The sequence below is a fragment of the Sinocyclocheilus rhinocerous genome, unplaced genomic scaffold (genome assembly GCF_001515625.1).
Source record: "Sinocyclocheilus rhinocerous isolate Xijiao unplaced genomic scaffold, SAMN03320098_v1.1 scaffold506, whole genome shotgun sequence".
In the NCBI taxonomy this organism is placed as follows: Eukaryota; Metazoa; Chordata; class Actinopteri; order Cypriniformes; family Cyprinidae; genus Sinocyclocheilus; species Sinocyclocheilus rhinocerous.
Genome location: NW_015647040.1, coordinates 349,173 through 369,686, shown reverse-complemented (window position 1 = coordinate 369,686; position 20,514 = coordinate 349,173). Strand labels below are relative to the sequence as shown.

Sequence of the window (20,514 nt, the reverse complement as noted above, 5' to 3'; positions counted from 1 at the left end):
TAATACTAATAATATTGTATATGATATACATTATATAAATATACTATATTTATGTTATATATTAGAAATAAATTATTAGAATTATTATATAATATAAAATAATAATAAAATCCTCCTTTACAACCCAGATCATGGCCCTTTTGTGTGTGTTCAGGTAAGGAGACAGTAACAGTTTGTCCAGGAGCTGCCTATTTCTCCAGCGATTAATCCTTTGCCATTATCAGAGGGTGAGGGTCTGAATGCATCAGTCATCTATGAATAAACTACATCCAAACGGCACTTGAAATGAGCATTATTTCTAGTGTGCGAATTGAGAAATGTGCGCCTATTTAGACAAATGTTATGGAACATTTTTGTGTTGATCCCCCTATGTTTCTTTCACTTTAATTTCTTCACTTTTTATACCCTTTTGTTTAGAGGTCACATTGACCTGACCATGTTGGGAGCAATGCAGGTTTCCAAGTATGGCGATCTGGCCAACTGGATGATTCCGGTATGAGTTTCATGCTCTATATTATTGTATTATCACTACCATAGACAGTATCTTTTCATTTGCTCGCTTTGACATTAACATGTGTTTCTCAGGGTAAAATGGTGAAGGGCATGGGTGGTGCAATGGATCTGGTGTCTAGTGATGCTACAAAAGTAGTCATCACTATGGAACATTCTGCCAAGGTACAATACCCTGAATCTTCAATCTCTCACTTACAGTCATTATGTTTTAACATTTATTGTCTCTCTTTGTAAAATGTTTTATTTAAATTTAGAGGGTGGGAAGCATAAAATCTTAGAGAAGTGCACACTTCCTCTGACTGGAAAACAGTGTGTTGACCGTATAATCACTGAAAAGGTCAGTAAAACTCTTAATCTTTTAACACCTTGCATCTTTTTTAAGGACAGCAAGATGTGTGTTGTCGCTTGTTCTAGGCAGTGTTTGATGTCGATAAGAACAAGGGTTTAACTCTCATTGAGATTTGGGAAGGACTGACACCGGATGACATCAAATCATGCACTGGGATGGAGTTTGAGGTGAGACTGACAGACACCAAACTGATGAAGTGTGCAAAAAAAACTCAAATAACATAGACTGTCTCGGTCATGATTGTTGAATTACTTCAGTAGTGGCTGTGCTGAAAAGTTATATGCAATTAAAATGATTCATCCAGTAAGCAAGATTATGAGCGGTTGAAACGTTGTACTTCGGAAGAAACCAGTCACTATTATATCTTTCTGTTATGACTGAACATGCTTATCTTTCACTTTCCTTTACATCTAATATTTGTGGGAAAGGTTTGTGTATAAATATGAAATATATCAGTTAAGTCATTCTGGTATTTTTCAGGTGTCTCAAGACTTATGACCGATGAGGCAGATATGAGGAAATACTGAGGATTTATATTGACGGCCTTCTGCCAGTATGCTGAGACAAGACCAGAGCAAGAGAGAGGACTGGACTGCCTTCATTTCAACAATTCTTTGCTTTTTTTTGGATGTGGCATAAATACAGAATTCATTGTTAAATAGATGCATGACTCTCCTCACCATGTTAATTACGATTTGCTCAAAAGATATACAATACTAGGACATAGTATCTATCCCATAGTGAAAAAACATCACCTTTTAAGGTAAGGTTTAAGACAGGGGTCTCCAAACTTGGTCCTGGTGGGCTGGTGTCCTGCAGAGTTGATCTCCAACTTGCTTCAACACACCTGTCTGGAAGTTTCTAGTGTGCCTAGCAAGACCTTGATTAGCTGGTTCAGGTGTGATTGATTCAGGTTGGAGCTAAACCCTGCAGGACACCGACCCTCCAGGACAGAGTTTGGAGAACATTGCCAAACTATATTGTTTCTGAAATTACATCGTTTTAACACAAGTGATGAGAATCTGAATAGATTTAATATTAAATATTATTTAGTAATAATATTGTTAAACATTATTATGCACTGAAACTTATTTTAATCAAACATTTTAATGGTTGTTGGAGGTAACTGCATTTCTTTAAATGTCCATTTTCGCAAGTACAAAACAAAAGCTAAACAGCACAAATTATGCAACTGTGCCACTAAAACTTGATACTGATTCATTTGTTCTTGCCCCAGTTTAAAATAAATAATGTTGGTGTGATGTTTGTTTTAAATTTTTTGTTGCTTTGTCAGTACAGTAATTTCATACTGTAAGATGCAACCCAATATAGTGTAAATAGATCAAATCAATGAACAAAGCTTTTTTGTGATACATAAAAACAGGCCATTCAATGGACCTCTGCTCAGTACAAGTTTTGCCCCTATAGTGTCACTGTGAGATTGGTCATCAACCTGAACAACAAACATTGCACAACTCTCTGAAGACAGAGGTCTATGTGTTCCAAAGGGTTTGGGACAGAATACTATTTCACCATCCTCCTCACAATGCTTAATGAACCCCATGATGTTTTTTTTAATTACAGACAAAAACAACATACACACACTGTTTACTGTAATTTACAGATTTGAAAACCAGATTGTGAAATTGTGACACAGTAATCCCAGACATGAAATATACACTAGCGAAGTCAATGTGAGGAAAAACAAGCCAGCACTGACTGTTCCTCTGCTGAGTCATGTTGGGAATTCCTGTCCTAGGCATAATGATGTCATAATCCCTCTAAGAGCTCTTGTATATGAGCAGGTCCCATCACTGCATTTGTCAAAATGCACAATCTGTCTAGTCTACAGAATCTACGGCATTAAGGTAAGAAGTTGTTAACACAAAAAGCTAATAAGGTAGCCTAAATAAATGAAATGCAATTGTAGAGAATAAAAAGTATGGCACGGTAGCCAAGGCTAGATTCTAAAAGGTGTGCATTATAATTGACACCCACATGAACATTTTACAGTTGGCTGTGTTTGACTGCAAGTCATTCTTAAAATGCTACTGAGGTTAGAACCGTGTCGTATGTAACATTAGAGAAGCTCCCTAAATTTTCAAATATCGAACGTCCAACGTCAAGCCAACTTTGTTGTTAAAACGTTTTCAGGAATTTAACTAAAGCTAAAATACATTTATTTAAAAAAAATTAGAAAATTATTCCAACGATATCTTTTCACTGTGACGTTATCGTTGTAGCTGTGATGTGGACTCGAACATTAAACGAACATTAGAAATATTGCCTTAAAGGGTTAGTTCACCCAAAAATGAAAATTAGCCCATGAATTACTCACCCTCAAGGCATAGGTGTATATGACTTTCCTCTTTCAGACGAATCCAGTCGGAGTTATATTAAAAATTGTTTTTGATCTTCCAAGCTGTTTAATGGCAGTCAGCGGGTGTTGCAGTTCATTAGTCCAAAAGAAGTGAAATAAAGCGCATCCATCCATAATAAAATGTGCCTCACACGGCTCAAGGGGGTGAACAAGTCCTCCTGTAGCGAATTGATGCGTTTTTGTAAGAAAAATATCCATATTCAAAACGTAAAAATCACTTTAATCTAGCTTGCAGCAACAGTTTTACATGGAAGCAGTTCCGGACTGATGATATAGGACGTCGGCGTTGCGCATGCGCCGCTCAGAAGTGACGAACGCGGAAGCGCAGGGGAGAGATCAAAACAAAACAACGGTCGCATATTAGAAGTACAAATCAAGGATTTGTAAAGAAGAATGTCAGGGATTTCGATTTAAGCCAAGAGGAGACTGGTTTTCCTTTGCTAAAGTAAGGAAATTTTGCTTCCTTTGATCCTGTTAACAAACGTTGGTTTTCACAAGACTCACCGGCGCATGTGCAACGCCGACCTCATACGTCATCCGCTGCTTCCATGTACAACTGTTAGAGCAAGCTGATTAAAGTGATTATTACGTTTTGAATATAGATATTTTTCTTACAAAAACGCATCGATTCGCTACAGGAGGCCTTTGTTCACCCCGCGGAGCCGTGTGAGGCACTTTTCATTATGGATGGATGCGCTTTATTTCACTTCTTTAGGACTGATGAACTGCAACACCCGCTGACTGCCATTAAACAGCTTGGAAAATCAAAGACAATTTTTAATATAACTCCGACTGGATTCACCTGAAAGAAGAAAGTCATATACACCTAGATGCCTTAATGGTGAGTAATTCATGGGCTAATTTTCATTTTTGGGTGAACAAACCCTTTAACCACCTGAAGTAAATAGGTTTAAGTAAATTACTAGTAAAACGTAAATAAAATAAAATAATAACACTGATGTTTTCAGATGTGCCCAGCTGCTAGATCCTGTTTATTAGTTCTTCTCGCGTTTCTGCCTTATATTTGGTGAGTGCTGCATGAAAACTATATTTTATTCGGTTGATAATAAGCAATGTTTGGACATTTTGCATCTATTAATTTCCTTTCTTATGCATACTTTTGTTACGAAAGGTGTGAGCAGCCGGTAAACTGCAAGTGGGGACCATATGGGGACTGGTCAGAGTGTGACTGGTGCTGTACCAAAACACAAGTAAGCAAATAAACACAGCTTTGTTTGAAGCAGGTTTAGAGAATATAATTTCTACTGGCCACAACTGAATGATTGACCTCCTAATGGGGTTTTCTCTCAGGTTCGAATACTAGTCCCTTAGAGACGTTCCCTCAGTTTGGAGGCAGCTCTTGTACAGGCGAGGCCATCCAGAGACAAACCTGTTCACCAAAGAAATCCTGCCCCGTACAGGCAGGTTGCGGAAACAGGTTTCGCTGCACATCTGGTATCACTTCTGGCTGTGATAATGAATTTGTGTGGACAGTTTGCAGTCAGTTTACAGTTTTCATTGGTTTGTTTATTTATAGGTCAGTGCATCAGTCCATCTTTGGTGTGCAATGGGGATCATGACTGTGAAGATGGTTTAAATGAGCAGCGCTGTAGTGGCAGTGGCACTTTTTTGTGCTCATTGGCACTATAGTGTGTAATGAGCAAAAGCCACCGCCTAGCTCTGACCTCACAGGAAGAGGGTAAAATACGGCTTTTATGCACAGTATAAATAATTGTAAAAGTATATTATTCATGGCAAAATGCAATACAGTGATATTTGTCGTCCATTAGGTTTGATGTGTTGACGGGTGAGCTGAGAGCCGGTGTCATTAACACTCGTAGCTTTGGTGGGCAGTGCAGGAAAGTCTTTAGTGGAAACCACAGAGATTTCTACAGACTTCCATGGAGTCTACTCAGATATAGCTTTCAGGTGAAATTTTAATTTTAGGCCCATCTCGTTATTATAATGATAGCTAGGCTATTATAATATAAACTAACAGTTTTTATATTGTTTCCTTTCAGGTCAGTGTTGAAAATGATTTCACTGACGAGTACTATAACAGTTCCTGGTCCTACATGAGGCATGAAGAGCAAAGAAAAAATATTAGAGGAGGTCATGATCATAAAACCTTTCATAACAATTTGAAACAGGACAAGGTAACGATGGATTCAGTACTTTAAATAGTAAAAAAAAAGGCAAAAAATATTTGATTATATTATATTATATTTAAAATTTTGTTCTTTCTGTCTCAAAGACTTATCACCTGCTGATAATAAGAAATGAGGTAGAGGTGGCTCAGTTCCAGAACACTGCACCTGAGTACCTCCTTCTATCTGAAGACTTCTGGAAGGATCTGTCGGCCCTGCCCAGCACATATGACCCATCAGCCTATAGATTCTTAATACAGCATTACGGCACACACTACATGGAAGAGGGCTCTCTGGGTGGCCAGTATCGGGCCCTGCTGGAGCTTGACGCAAGTTATATGATGGAGATGAGTATGTGTTTACTTTCAATTTTCCTCTGTTAATATTTAATTGTGATATTCTATGAGGGCATATGAACTATATGGGCAGGGCATTAAATTATGCCAGAAATATTTCTAATGGTTTTCAATTCAAAAAAGTTTCCTTGCCAGTCTAGATTAGAGGTGTCCAAACCAGGGCTTGTGGGCCAAAGTTGGACTGGGATGATTCAGTTTGAGAGTTCAGTTTGGCCCACCATATCACCAGAGGAAGGGGAAAAAAAGAGAAAAAAAGTAATTGAATTGCATCATTTCTGAATTATATTCGTGTTTTAACAGTTGTTGTTTTTTTTGTTTTTTTTTTGCATTGAAATGATTTAATTAAATATAAAACAACAAAAGTTATTTACATTTTTGTTTAATTATTAAATAACATTTTTTTTTTTTTTAATGCATTTTAATATACCGTAATATATTTGGATATAATGCAACAGTCTTTTGCACAGCCCTCAATCAAGTTAGATTTTTGTATTAAAAAGTCTGTAGTCATGACCATTTTGTGCATGCTTCGGTCCAGATTTTGTTTAATGGACGCCAGAATGACCTTCATCACCAAAATCTCTATTAACCCCTTTGAAAAAGGTATGTGTGAATCTTTCATTTTGTTAAATATAGTTTTCTTTTAATGCAGGTAGAACGGATATTGATTTCCACCAGTGTATTACACGTGTGAAGCGACGGCTCTTCTATAAAAAGAAAAAAACCAAGTGTACGAAACTAATGAAGACAATTGAGAGTTTCAGCGGTTAGTCCAAGTGACTGATTCTTTATTAATGTAATTTGAATATCAGATTTGAATGTTATGACCTGACAGATTGTGCTGTATTCCCTTTGAAATGTTTTACAGAGAACAGAAATCATAAGATGCCAGTAAAACAGACATTATCGGAGGACATCCCGCTTATATCGCTGGCCTTAGTCTTCTAGACTTGGAAAACCCTGACAGTAACAAACAGATGTATTCCAAATGGGCTGGATCAGTGAAGGAGTTCCCTAAAGTAATAAAACAGAAGGTATGTCAGAATTAAGACATCAAAAACATGTGCGTAGTAGTACATGTATAAAGGAAATATAGAAGCATTCATAATATGGTGTCATATTCCTAGTTGTGGCCACTGTATGAGTTGGTAAAAGAGGTGCCATGTGCCGGGCTGAAGAAACTCCACCTCAAGAGGGCACTGGAGGCCTATCTGGAGGAGCAGAGCCCTTGTCACTGCAGACCGTGTCAGAACAATGGCATGGCTGTGCTCACTGACGGTGTGTGTGGCTGTGTGTGCAGGCCGGGCACCAGCGGTAATGTCTGCCAGAATGGCCATGTCCTTGGAGAACAACCAGGTAAGAATGTTTGTTAATTTATGACAGATAAACTCAAATGCAAATGTGTATCTTTAATGACACACTATCATCTGAACAATCAGTCAGTAATTATATGGACACAAAGTTTTATTTCGGTATGGACATCTCTGAAGATAATGAAAACTTGTAGTTCATTAAGTAAGTCAGATTGATTCAGTTGAGTCAGTTCCTGCTATGAATCAGTTCACTGAATTGAAGGATTGTTTGCAAACTGGTGAATTATTTTTTTAACTATTCATTAAAACAACTTGTGGTTAAGTTATTAGTTCAGAAATCAGACTACACTTTGCACTACTTTGTTTAGGATTCAGACTACTTTGCACTATATGTTGTAATTCACTAAAAAACCTGACTCATCTGATCATGAATCAGTCTACACTGGTTGCATTAAATGTGAAGTGAAGTGAAGTGAAAGTGACCCATACTCGGAATTAGTGCTCTGCATTTATCCCATCCAAAGTGCACACACACAGCAGTGAACACACACACACCGTGAACACACACCCGGAGCAGTGGGCAGCCATTTTTGCTGCGGCGCCCGGGGAGCAGTTGGGGGTTCGGTGCCTTGCTCAAGGGCACCTCAGTCGTGGTATTGAAGGTGGGAGAGAGCGCTGTACATTCACTCCCCCCACCTACAATCCCTGCCCCGCAACCTTTGGGTTACGAGTCCGACTCTCTAACCATTAGGCCACGACTTCCCATCTTAAATGTTGTTCTTCTGCAGTTTTTTTTCATGGTGCGTGTTTTTTTATTGCACCACATTGAATACAGACAGCTCATGACTCACATTTACAATGAATGCAGATAAGATTTTCTTTTCATTGTGACGTTAAAGAGTCCGCAGGGAAAGCATTGATTCAGCATTTTATGTGTAAAATTTTACATTAGTAAAATATTAATAAAAGCAGTTTATTTGTTAAAAGTAACAAGCCTGTTCATCTTGTCTCAAATATGTCAAACTGGTCCTGCTTTATAGGAGTGATTGAAGGAGTCTGGAGCTGCTGGTCTGCCTGGAGTAGCTGCTCTCAGGGTCAAAAGTCAAGGACTCGTTTGTGTAATAATCCTGCTCCAAGAAATGGAGGCAGGAATTGCATAGGAGAGACAGTAGAGCGTAAAAGCTGTGAGGAGCCTGATTTTGAACACCTCAAGTGAGGATCAACAATTCTTACATTTTATTTGGATTTAGATTTTTTCAGACCTAGACTCATGACAGTTTTTCATACTCTAGGATGATGGAGCCCCACTGCTTTGATCCCTCAGTGACACCTGTGAAGACATGTAAAACTCCACCTCCTTTGACAAATGGATTTGTTGTGGTAATTGTCTCCCTAATCAAGGGAACTGGAGGGGGGTGGGAATACGCACATTAGTGAAAACCCCTTCAATACACAAAACTTGCAACAGACATGTGTTTTACATCTCACCCATCATGTATTCAGGACCCCAAAGAGAGTCTGGAGCTGCTGGTCTGCCTGGAGTAGCTGCTCTCAGGGTCAAAAGTCAAGGACTCGTTTGTGTAATAATCCTGCTCCAAGAAATGGAGGCAGGAATTGCATAGGAGAGACAGTAGAGCGTAAAAGCTGTGAGGAGCCTGATTTTGAACACCTCAAGTGAGGATCAACAATTCTTACATTTTATTTGGATTTAGATTTTTTCAGACCTAGACTCATGACAGTTTTTCATACTCTAGGATGATGGAGCCCCACTGCTTTGATCCCTCAGTGACACCTGTGAAGACATGTAAAACTCCACCTCCTTTGACAAATGGATTTGTTGTGGTAATTGTCTCCCTAATCAAGGGAACTGGAGGGGGGTGGGAATACGCACATTAGTGAAAACCCCTTCAATACACAAAACTTGCAACAGACATGTGTTTTACATCTCACCCATCATGTATTCAGGACCCCAAAGACACGTATCCAGTAGGCAGTAAGATTCAGTACACCTGCACAGACGGACATGATCACATTGGCAATCCAATCGCTGAGTGTACTGAGAACCTGACCTGGAGGATATCGCCCATGGAGTGCAAAAGTAATTCTTTAAACTACAAAAGAAAGAAATTCCCCATTTAGCAAAAAAATATTTATCTTCAAATTTTATATTTTTATATAAATGTACCAAAAAAATGGCCAAAAATATATTTGCTAAAATGTGTTTACATTTTAAAATATATTTTTATGAAATTATATTATTATATAATATTGTTATATATTTTTGAAAAAATATTACAAAATATAAATGTATTTTTTTAAAGTATTTAAAAACATATTTTGCCCTCCATATATTTCAATCCAAGAAAATACAATCACATTTCACATTTGAAGGAAAACTTTATTTGTCTATATAACTCGTGAATGTATAACATTTGAATAAAAATCAGCAAGGGACATACTATATACAATGTTCCAATATATATAAAAATTATTAAAATATGATAAATTTAGTTTTGAGCTCTAGTAAGCTATTCCATCCACATTTGTATTTAGCCTAAATGTAGGCTACTGTAAGACTGGAAATGTATTTTCTTTCCCCTGAAATACATTTTGAAGTATATGAAAGTATATTTCAAAAATATATTTCATGAAGCTTCACTGTTTACAACAAATATTTAGCATATACAGGTATTTAAAATATATTTTGGCCAGTATTTTTTTATTTATTTGCTGTATGAGTCATTCTAAAGTGTTCTGGATGGTTGCCAAAACTTTGCTCTGCAGTTGTTAAGGCATTGATTACTTACTCGTATTTTCTTCTCATTGTGCACCAGAAACAGCATGTGATCCTCCAGCGGTTCTGAGTAATGTCACTGCCAGACCCTCAAAACAAGCTTATCTGATTGGGGAAAGTGTGACCCTGTCATGCCCAAGTGGGATGCAGAAAGAAGGCGAAGCAGAAATCATGTGCCGTCTTGGTCTCAGCTGGTATCCAACACCTGAGAGTGTCCGGTGCAACCCAGGTAGGCTGTAGATTCCTAATAAACACCAATGAGGTACTTGGTTTCAATTATTACATATATTGTTTTTCTGAATAGTGGACGCAGTGCCCACTCAACCAAGCCTGTTCTGCAAACCATGGGAAAAACCAGCAAAGGGTCAGTGTGTTTGCAAAATGCCATATGAATGCATGTAAGTTTATTAGTTATGATATTGAATACAAAAACGAATAATGACCATACAAAGCAGCATGAATTAATGTCAAATCTCTATGTGATGTTGACCAGGACGTCATTCCAGATTTGTGGCTCTGTGCGTCCTGGACGCGTGAACAGAATGAGCATCTGCCAGCTTGGGGCCTTGCAGTGTCTGGGGCAAACATTTACTTTGCTACAAGATAGTGCATGCAGTTGGCCTGAAACCAAATTCACATCCTGTCAGGACTGCCATCAGTGGGAGACATGTGATGGTAGGCTCTTTATAAAACATCAAAACCTTTAATACATATTCTGCAAAAGTTCTGCAACTGTGCCATAGTAGTTAGATGTAGATGATTGCTAATATATATATATATATATATATATATATATATATATAATTATTTTAACGAAAATAATAATTGTGTACACCTAAGTGTATTTCAGATATGAAATATATATATTTATTGTCATTTTAGTCATATCTCAGTGGTTTGAAACTGTTCCCCTCTGTGCAGAAAAAGTCATAGCTTGAAAATAAGTGCATAAATGTATTTGTAAGACATGTAAATGTATCCCCAGGTTCGAAATGTGAATGTAAGGATCCTGAGGACTGCGCAGATGACTCCACCCACCTGTGTGTCTCTCTAATGGGCGGAGCTCCTGAGATGGTTTCAGAGTGTGAGGCGGGAGCTTGGAGATGTCAAGGGAAAAACATCACAGTACTCAGCATTGGAGATTGTCAGGCATAAACCACTTTCAATTGCTTGCTGCAACTGTATGATTTTTTTAAACTGTAATATGTAGTAATATGTAATATATAAAAAATATTGTAAATAAGTGCACATTCATTAATAAAATGGTTCTTAAATTGTCGGCAATGTGATTGACAAGCAGATGAAAGTCACATTTACACTTTTCAGTGTAATTGACATTTGTCTCTGCATATGCTGGGATGGAAGAAGGTATTTTAAAGGGGTCATATGATGCTTTTTTAAAGATCATTATTTTGTGTATTTGGTGTAACAGAATATGTTGACATGCTTTAATGTTCAAAAAACACATTATTTTTCAAATACTGTACATTATTGTAGGTCCTCTATGCCCCGCCTCTCTCAAACGCTTTGTTTTCTACAAAGTCCCTCCTTCCGACAAGCGCAGTCTGCTCTGATTGGCCAGCTGACCCAGTGCATTGTGATTGGCCGAACACAGCAAGCACTCGTCGGAAATGTAACGCCCCTTACTGTTGTGAATTCTTCCCTGTAAGTTTAAGACTTGCGATCTGCGTGATGTTTCAGTAATGACTTACGTAAATAACGTAGTGCAGGGTTTACCGCATGTACGGTCTTGGCGTAACTGCCTATTCACTAAGTTACCTCAGCACGGCAGTCATACTGCGTGCACACACACACACACACTGCTCTCTCTCTCTCTCTCTCGCTCGCTCGCTCGCGCACACACACACACGCACGATGCGCAAAACTCCGCATTTGAACAGTCAATAGCAAATACTTAAACTAATAGCAAAACATACTTACAGTAGCTGATTCAGAAGTGCCAGATTGTCATAGCAAAGTCAGAATTACCTCCTCTCCTAGGTTCACGAAACGGTCGTCCATAAAATGCATTGCTGTTCTGTTGTAAGTGATCTTAAAGATTCCTAAATGCATCTACTTTCGGAAGGCCAAATAAAGTGCTTTTGCTTTCGCCTAGAAACACACAGCGTCTCCTTGACATGGCTGCTTCAACACTAACTGCTGTTCCTGAAACCACGCCTTCTTTCTTTGCATGAACGTTTGGGCGGCATTATTCAAATATTTTCACATAGTGAGGTAGATATGTGGGGCGTGTTAGAACGAGCCGTTTTAGGTAGGCGTGGCAGAGTCTTAACTTTGATAAAGAATATCTCTTTGGTTTTGAGACTTTAGTCTTTGCAACTTCAGGGATCTTATCTATGCACAATCAGCTTGTAACACTCCAAAGAGAAAGGAAAACTTGAAATCGCTTCATATGACCCCTTTAATGTTGCAAAAATATACACTTAAGCTTTAACAGATGAAAATACAAGAACACATCTGAAAGTCTGATAACATTTTATTATGCTGTTCCACATCAATATCCAGATTGTTAAAAAAAAAAAACTGAATAGCATACTGTGAGTGACAAAGCAATAATGGGTTATCTGTACAAATCAATAATGAGTGAGCATTTCAGCTGTGAAAATGTCTTAATTGGTGCACAATTAGGAACTTGCGCAAGGACCTTCATGCAGAAGCTCAAACTCCATCTTGCTGCATTTCATGGCAGCCATGAAGCACAGATTCAAGCTCCGTGTGCTTTGCGTTCTCACAATTTTCAGGCAGTACATTTGCTTCCCATCTTTTGAACATTCTCTGGGGATTTTGCACTCGCATGTTTTTGATACTAAAAAGAAAAGACAATGTTGAATTATTTCAATTGAATACAAATCAAAGATGCTTTGATTCTGAAATAACACATTACAAAAGGATTCGGATTGATCAGATCTGTACCTGAGCATGTCTCCCACTCGTAACAGGTGTCTAAACCACAGGGCTCCTGCACCGAGCTCTGCTCAGATACGTTGGCCCTGAATTTGGCCCAGTCCAGACTGCCTGCGTCAGTTTTGCACAGTCCATTATTCATAAAGTATAATCTGTCTCCATGACAACGGTCAGCACAAAAAGCACAGAGGGATATCATAATGGCAGTGTCCTTGTCAGCGTCAAAGACACACAGATCTGCTCTGTAATTTCTGCAGGATACACAAATACATGGTCAAAATACTTAATGGTCAAGTTTCCCAATAGACCACAGCGCAAGTAAATAATTGTATACAAAACCTGAAACTATTGACAAAATGAATCCGGGACACATTCATACCTGCATCTCTCTTTGGACATGCAGACGCATTTAGTCCCATCATGCATCTCTCCAAGTTTACAACTGCTGTCTGGTACAAAGGGTTTATCTGCAGAAAAATATGTGTTATTCATTTAACCATGTTTGCGTCAAAGGAGCTAAATATGTGAATGTAAATGAATGTCACATACTCAAGGATGTTTTGTGAATGGTATGAAATATTATACAAAAGCACATTTATTCTGAAAGTACCAATCTTGCAGTGTATGTCTTGTGGGATACTTGGCTCCCAAACAAGACTCTTCCCACACGTGTAATATTGACGCCCTGAAGGACTCATGCCACTCTCTATGCAGGCCAGCATGATGTCACTTCCTACTTGAAACTCCATTTTGTCTGGGTATATCGTCATGCCATCAGGCACTGTGGGTTTGGCGCAAACCTTTTCTGGAATGACAGGAAAACATATGGAGTGAAAACTGTCAGGGACAGCATGAGCTTTCAGATCATAAATTGCATTGTTTTGATATTATATCAGCATTACTATGGCTTACTAATGCATCGTCCCTTTGGTTTCTCCCAAGTGCCATCTTGCAAACAGTGAATGAGCTGGTATCCATCCAGTTCAAAACCAGTGAAGCAAACAAACTCCTCGTGATCTCCATAATCATACTGACGTTTGTTGATCTGGAATAAGAGGGGAAAATATAAAAGTTGGACATTAGCGGAAGCAGACAGGAAAGCAATGTAAAAGTTTCAGTTTAGAGAAAGAATATCATGCGTTTCATCACCCTCAGGTGACTGTTGGCAGGTGGATGGGGTTTGGGACAGCCAGAAGCTCCGGGGGGCAACTGGCTCTCACGGGACCCTTCAGTCTCAAAGTCATCATCATTAATGCACACATTTTGCCTGTGAAAGACGTGTCACATTCATTGCGCATGAAATTGCGCTTCATCCATAACTTAAAATGCATTTAAATGCATACCTTTACAATACAATTGAGAACCAACTGAAGCTGCATGTACGCAGTAAACAGTTAAGTCAAATATTAATCATTAGTAATTATTAGTAATTAATGTCATCACTTACTCACCCTCAAGTTGTTGCAAATTTATATGAGTTTCTTTCTTCTGCAGAACACAAAAGGGAATTTTGGTAACCAAGCAGTTTCGTGGCTCACTGACTTCCATTTATGGTCAAAAAATATAATGGAAGTCAATGGGAACCGAAACTGGTTACCAGCACTCTTCGAAATATCTTTTGTATTTTCCAGAAGAGAGGAAATCATACAGGTTTGTAATGACATGAGGGTGAGTAAATCATAAATTTTTTGTTGGACTATCCTTTTTTGAAAATATATATTATTAGAAATTTAACAACTAAACAAATTAAACAATATGACAAAATTATGTCTAAAAAAATCAGCCCGTATAGACATATGCACAGCTGGCAAACAAGAGGTCTAAAGCGCAATCACATGTACAATCACATGGAGAGAGTGTGTGTGTGATAGAGCACCAGTGAGCAGAATGAGATTGCATGGATTGTATGCAAATGACTAGCTGCAGGCACACACTCCCTAATTTAGAACAATACAAATTCATCAACATTAGAATGAAGGTAAGAACAAATTTATATGCGTTCGCACATGTAGTTATGTGCAAATTGCAATTGCATGAATTTTTTGTGAATGAGTGACCCCAGTGACACCTCTGCTTGTAGTCTACAGACAAGACAGGGCACTTACGTCTGGAAAATAGAGATGGTACATTCCTCCACCTGTTTCTCAGGGCCTTGGCAGGGTCTGCCCCCTCGCTGCGGTGCAGGGTTGCTACAGGTACGTGAGCGATGCTTCTTCAAGGTGGCGTCACAAGTACTCCAAGAGCTCCAGCAACTCCAGTGCCCATCAACTTCATCTGACAGATGTGGACAGACTTTATTACTGGCACCTCATTTTATTATTTTTTTTTTTTAGCATTTTATTAATGCATTAATATTAATAAATTAATATTTTATATTCGTTTTTTTTTTTTTTTATACATATATTTATTCCATTTTATTTCATAGATACAGATATTCCTAGACATGCATGTGAACCTGCAGTGTAGTCCCGGGCTCGTTTCTCGCAGTTTGGTCCATAGGTCCCGGTCTGGCAAATACAAATGCACTCTGTTCCAGAAAGAGCAGGCCGAGCATTGTTTGGGCAGGGGGCACATTTGCAGGAATCAAATTCGGTCTGGTACTCTTCCAGCGCCCTATGAAGATGCCGTCTCCTTGTCAGAGCACAAGAGAAGCCACGCACCAAATTCACTAAAGGCAAAAGCTAGATAAGACATTGACAAGTCAATATTAATCTGACAGTGAATTATAGTACCTATTCATTTCATGTTCATTTGCAATTCTTTTGAATAAAAGGGTATTTTGTACCCCCAAATGTTTGACAGGTTTCTCTTCCTAACCTCAAAATCTATAACAGTTGGATTGTCTATTGTAGATTTGATCCAGTTTTGGTATGTAGTGCTGTTTGGCAATACACCCCTCCTCTCCCAGGCCAGGGCTGCTGTATATTCAGCTCTACCTCCTTGCACCGATGTGATACACTTCTCCGCTGCTTTTACAATTGACCCTGAAGTGGACAAGTGCATTTCAAACTGGGTTTACATAACTTAAAACACAAGCCTTATGTAAATTAAATAGTAAATTTGTGCATCTATTACCTTCATATTTGGTTTTTAATGTAGTTTTCCCACATGTGGAACTATATGATATTCTGTTATAGAATATAGCGATGATGGTGGAATCCTGCCTGAAGCAGCTATTAATTTCCCCTTCTGTCAGTCCTGGGAAATTTAAGGAGATACAACTGATTTGAGAGAACAGTTTCATTGCATTTTAAAAATGAGAGAAAGCTAATAAAGTCACATGAGCTTCACATGACCATGTTCTCTAATGTTGTGCCAAAACAGTTTCTTACAATCAGATGATAATGTCTGCTTACCGTAGGTTTTCAGTTCTTCTCGATCATATTGGAAAAGGAGGTCATACTTCCCCCCCTAATGTCCCAGAGCTGAAATAATGTGTCCCAATTCACACACTTACAAGGGCAGTGTACTATATTTAAGCAATTTCACACTAGCAAGAATGTTGTCATTGCCGAATATTAGCACGATATTAGAACAAGGCTATATTCTGAAAAAAACTGCATAGTTGCAAGCTTGATATTGCTTTTATGCAGCAGTTAACCCATTCACTGCAGAGGATCCATTGGTGGATGTAATGCTAAATTTCTCAGATCTGTTCCAATGAAGAAACAAACTCTTCTACACCTTAGATGACCTGAGGGTGATCTAGGTGTTTGTGCGATTAAATTAACACAGACTACATCAAAATTGGATGAAAAGCACTTTACTGAACTAGCCAAACACCCCACCACAGGCAACAAAACATTCTTAAAGGGGAAGCATAACAAGCATTGTATGTGAATTCTGTCACATCTTTAAGTGTATGCCGCCACAGTGAGTAAATATTTAGCAAATTTTCATTTTTGGTTGAATATACCTTTAATGCACAGACTAACAGTTTGTCAGGAATGCAAAAATATGGACAAACAGTGAAAAGTCCCAAAGCTATTGTGCTGCTTGCTATAACAGCATATATCTCATATCTCTTGAAAAACTGGTAAGCCAATCAGATTTAATGACCCAAACTAACTTTTGTATAAATCTCTTAATTTTAATACCCGTGTGCTTTACTCACAGATTTTTTGGCACACGGCGAGCACTCTGACCAGGGTCCAAACTCAGTCAGCTGACAGTTTATGGTACAGGCCTCAACATTACACGCTCTAGTCTCATGTGTCTGACACAGCTGGAAACAATTGTTTTTGTTCCAGTGCTCATCATAGCGTACAGCCCTGCAACAACAAATGTACATATTACAATAATGGACTTTACACATCAGATATATGTTAAATAAAGGTTACCTTGTACGTGTTTGGGTGCCAGAGTTACAGGTTTTAGTGCAATAGGACCACAAACTCCATGGGTAATGGTCACAAAAACATCCCATAATGGGGGTAAATGAAGCCAGGCTGCAGAGTAGGACAAGGGGAATGGTAGCACAATCCATAGAGAATAAGGCCTGTTGGAACTTGATAGCTTGAGGGAAAGTAGAAAGAAGTGGGTTATACGCAAGTATATGCATCAGTTTTAATATATTGTGTAAAAGCGCTCAAAAGTATGAAAAATTGGTAACAAGCAAACAAAGAAAGCTATGTACAAATAAGAAATACTGATTAAATATAAAATATTAATATCCATTGTGGTACTAAACATAAAAAACTAAGCTGAAAAATATATTCATAAATTGAATTTGAATTAAATCATTTAAATAAATCAAGACCTTACCACAGACCGTTTCTTGAGAAGAGTTGCAGAAACCTAATAATGCCTGAGCTTGATGAATAATACATCAATTTCAGATGACTCCGAAAGCATGTAAGCACACGATCATGTGTAATTTTAGTCTCTGTGTCCAAAATCAGCAAGACAGATGCACAATAAGCTGCTCTGAAATAGTAACTCTGATTCTGACCTGGATGAATTGTCTTCCAGCATTCTCTCGCAACAGAATTTGTCCATCCCCCTTAGCTTCCACTAACCCCTGCAGCTGGAACTCTTCACTTTGACATTTGCTGCTCCTGCTTTAGACCATGTGGACAGGGAGTATGTGGATAACATGTTATTACAGAAGAAAGTTATTGCCTTTCTTCATGCCAAAATAGAGGTGTCTTTTGCACTTTATCTTATTTTTTCATAATCACTTTGGTCTTTATTTTAAAAGTATCAATTTCTTAAGATTTTTAAGGGTTAATTTTAAAGGCAAAAAACTGAATACGAATTACTGTAGGCTACAATAAAACAAACAATTACAATAAAAAAAACAACAACTTTATTATCATTATAAAATGACATATAGCTTATATGAGCAGTAACTATGCATACTTTATAGACACCCGACATGAAATCATGCTGCAAACTCTCATTTAACTGTGATATGCATTCACACAAACCTGATGTCTTGAATGGATAAATGAAAAATAAATCTTTAAAATCAATTATAATAAATACAATGTTTTATTTACAATTATTTGTATTATATACATAGTGAATTTTATTGTTATATTTGTTTCAAGCTTAGAATGAAATAGCAATGGCTTTAGTGCAGAGCGCTCTTGTGCCCTTAAAATGACTAATATAATTTTTACAACATTTCCCCTTTATGGAAGACTAAATTAAAAGCATTGCACAGTGACTAAATTTATATAGAAGAAAAAAACAAGAAGCAAGAAGATGAAATACAGCAATCCTATAACTAAACGTGCCCTTTCACTGACAACAAACTCTATGACTATGATAAAAGAAAATCAGAGACAGATGTCATTTTACTTCATTCTCTTGCTTTTTTGTACAATCATATGGTTTCACAGCACATGACAAAGAATGAACCTCTCTTAGAAACTAAAAATAGACAATTGATTTTGCTTAAAAACTCAATAGGCAGGGTTTTGAGTCGAGGGGATTCTGTCCTCCAACAAGGGATTATGTAGTTTTGACACTGTCCAAGGACAAGTTACATTAGCAAAACAGTTCCAGAGACACGAAGGAGACGAGTGAAGCGTAAATTGATCAATGATCAGAAAAGACGACTTGAGACTGAGAGTATTGAAGGTTCAGCCAGACACAAGGCAACAAAGCCCGGAGAATCGCCTCTTCCTCTGCCTCACCAGTGGATAAGGAGTCAGATTTAGCAGACTGCTGTCATCTACACACATGAAAGAGCAGCATTAAAAAATAAACACATTTCTAGCTATATGATCATATTATTGGAAGGTATAAAAACTCTCTTATTATATCAGAATAAATTCCTAAAAAAGTTTGAGATGCACCTTGATTTTTCAGTGGCAAAGGCATTGTCTCCCTGAGTTTGCTTAAATGGTTTCTCATTTCTCGCATATCACTGGAAGAAATTTCACAACATAGAATGTCAATTGAGATTACAGCAAACAGGATTTATAGTACATAGTATAGTATTTGTGCTGCTAAAAGGGGTCATATGATGCGATTTCAATTTTTCCTTTCTCTTTGGATTGTTACAAGCTCTTGGTGCATAAAGAAGATCTGTAAAGTTGCAAAGACTAAAGTCTCAAATATAAAGACATATACTTTATAAAAGTTAAGAGTCAACCACGCCCTGCTAAAACGGCTCGTTCTAACACGCCCCCACATGTCTACGTCACGATGTGGGAAGATTTGCATAACGCCGCCCAAATGTTCACGCAAAGAAAGAAGGCGTAACTTTTATTCTCGCTGTAGTATTGTTGCCGCCGCCGCCATGTTGTGGAGTCGCTGTGTGTTTCGTTGTGAAAGCGAAACTACTTTGTTTGGCCTTCCAAAAGAGGACACAACTAGAAATCAGTGGTTAAGTTGTATTTACAACACTGTTCCAGAACAGTTCAACCCAAATATTCAGATGTGTGCTGCGCATTTTATGGAGGATGAGGACTGTTTCCTGAACCAGTAGCCTAATGCGTCTGTGGCACAAAGGCTGTTTCTATAAAGTTGGGCAGTTCCAACATTAAATAATTTGCCAATGATGATTAAAACGTGAGTTTTGAGCAGTGTAGAGTAGGCTTGTTGTTTCTCCGATCACAAATGCAGACATGGTTTTATGTTTACGCAGCGCGATGCAACGCAACGCGTAAAAAGACAGTATAAGTCATTATTATCATAATTATGTCACCACTGGATGCAACAAATGCCTCGTTTGTAATGGGTTTTATTGGTTTTGTCTCGTCTAGTGATGTCCGGATCGTGAACGAATCGTTCTATTTAACCAGATCTTCTTAGTGAACCAGTCGAACCAGTTCACCAAATCGAACTGTATCGCTTGAAACGGTTCGCGTCTTCAGTACGCACTAATCCACAAATTACTTGAGTTATTCGGTTTATAAACGTGCCTGACATTCCCTCTGACGCGAAATAAACCAATATCCCGAGTTATTCAGTTACTCCTAACAGTACATTGACTGAACTGCTAAAAGAGAACCGATGATGGGATGTGCACGAGCAGAGCAGCTGGACTGAGTCTCGTCACACCGGGACACGGCATCAGCAGTATGTGAGGGGCGTAACATTTCCGTCACACGCTTGAGGTATTCAGCCAATCACAACGCACTGGATAGCTGGCCAATCACAGCACACCTCACTTTTCAGACGATGAGCTTTGTAAAAATCGACGCGTTTCAGAAAGGCGGGGCATAGAGGAGAAACAATAATGTACAGTATGTGGAAAATAATGTGTTTTTGAACCTTAAACCG

General features: G+C 38.2%; 2 protein-coding genes and 2 pseudogenes across 2 annotated transcripts in view; 2 read left to right on the top strand and 2 right to left on the bottom strand.

Moving 5' to 3' along the window:
* The window catches only part of LOC107708528 (succinyl-CoA:3-ketoacid coenzyme A transferase 1, mitochondrial-like), a 9,474-nt pseudogene extending 7,771 nt beyond the window's left edge, over positions 1–1,703 (top strand).
* Positions 1,704–1,761: 58 nt separating this feature from the next.
* On the top strand, positions 1,762–11,136 carry LOC107708527 (complement component C7-like; annotated as a pseudogene).
* A 1,307-nt stretch (positions 11,137–12,443) lies between these two features.
* Positions 12,444–17,583, bottom strand: LOC107708495 (complement component C6-like). The gene is given in 15 exon segments (XM_016512757.1): positions 12,444–12,679; positions 12,787–13,028; positions 13,157–13,244; positions 13,388–13,582; positions 13,690–13,822; positions 13,927–14,044; positions 14,883–15,051; positions 15,233–15,458; positions 15,595–15,761; positions 15,853–15,975; positions 16,134–16,188; positions 16,190–16,222; positions 16,892–17,048; positions 17,118–17,292; positions 17,542–17,583. Coding segments are annotated over 14 exon segments (2,034 nt in total). The 5' UTR covers positions 17,264–17,292; positions 17,542–17,583; the 3' UTR covers positions 12,444–12,497.
* A 716-nt stretch (positions 17,584–18,299) lies between these two features.
* LOC107708526 (regulator of G-protein signaling 7-binding protein B) overlaps positions 18,300–20,514 on the bottom strand; it is a 7,680-nt gene continuing 5,465 nt past the window's right edge. Inside the window, exons 6-7 of the mRNA XM_016512789.1 lie at positions 19,083–19,153; positions 18,300–18,958 (exon numbers count right to left, since the gene is read on the bottom strand). Coding sequence (XP_016368275.1) covers positions 18,867–18,958; positions 19,083–19,153 — 163 coding nt within the window. The 3' untranslated portion in view covers positions 18,300–18,866. The remainder of the gene's footprint in view (positions 18,959–19,082; positions 19,154–20,514) is intronic.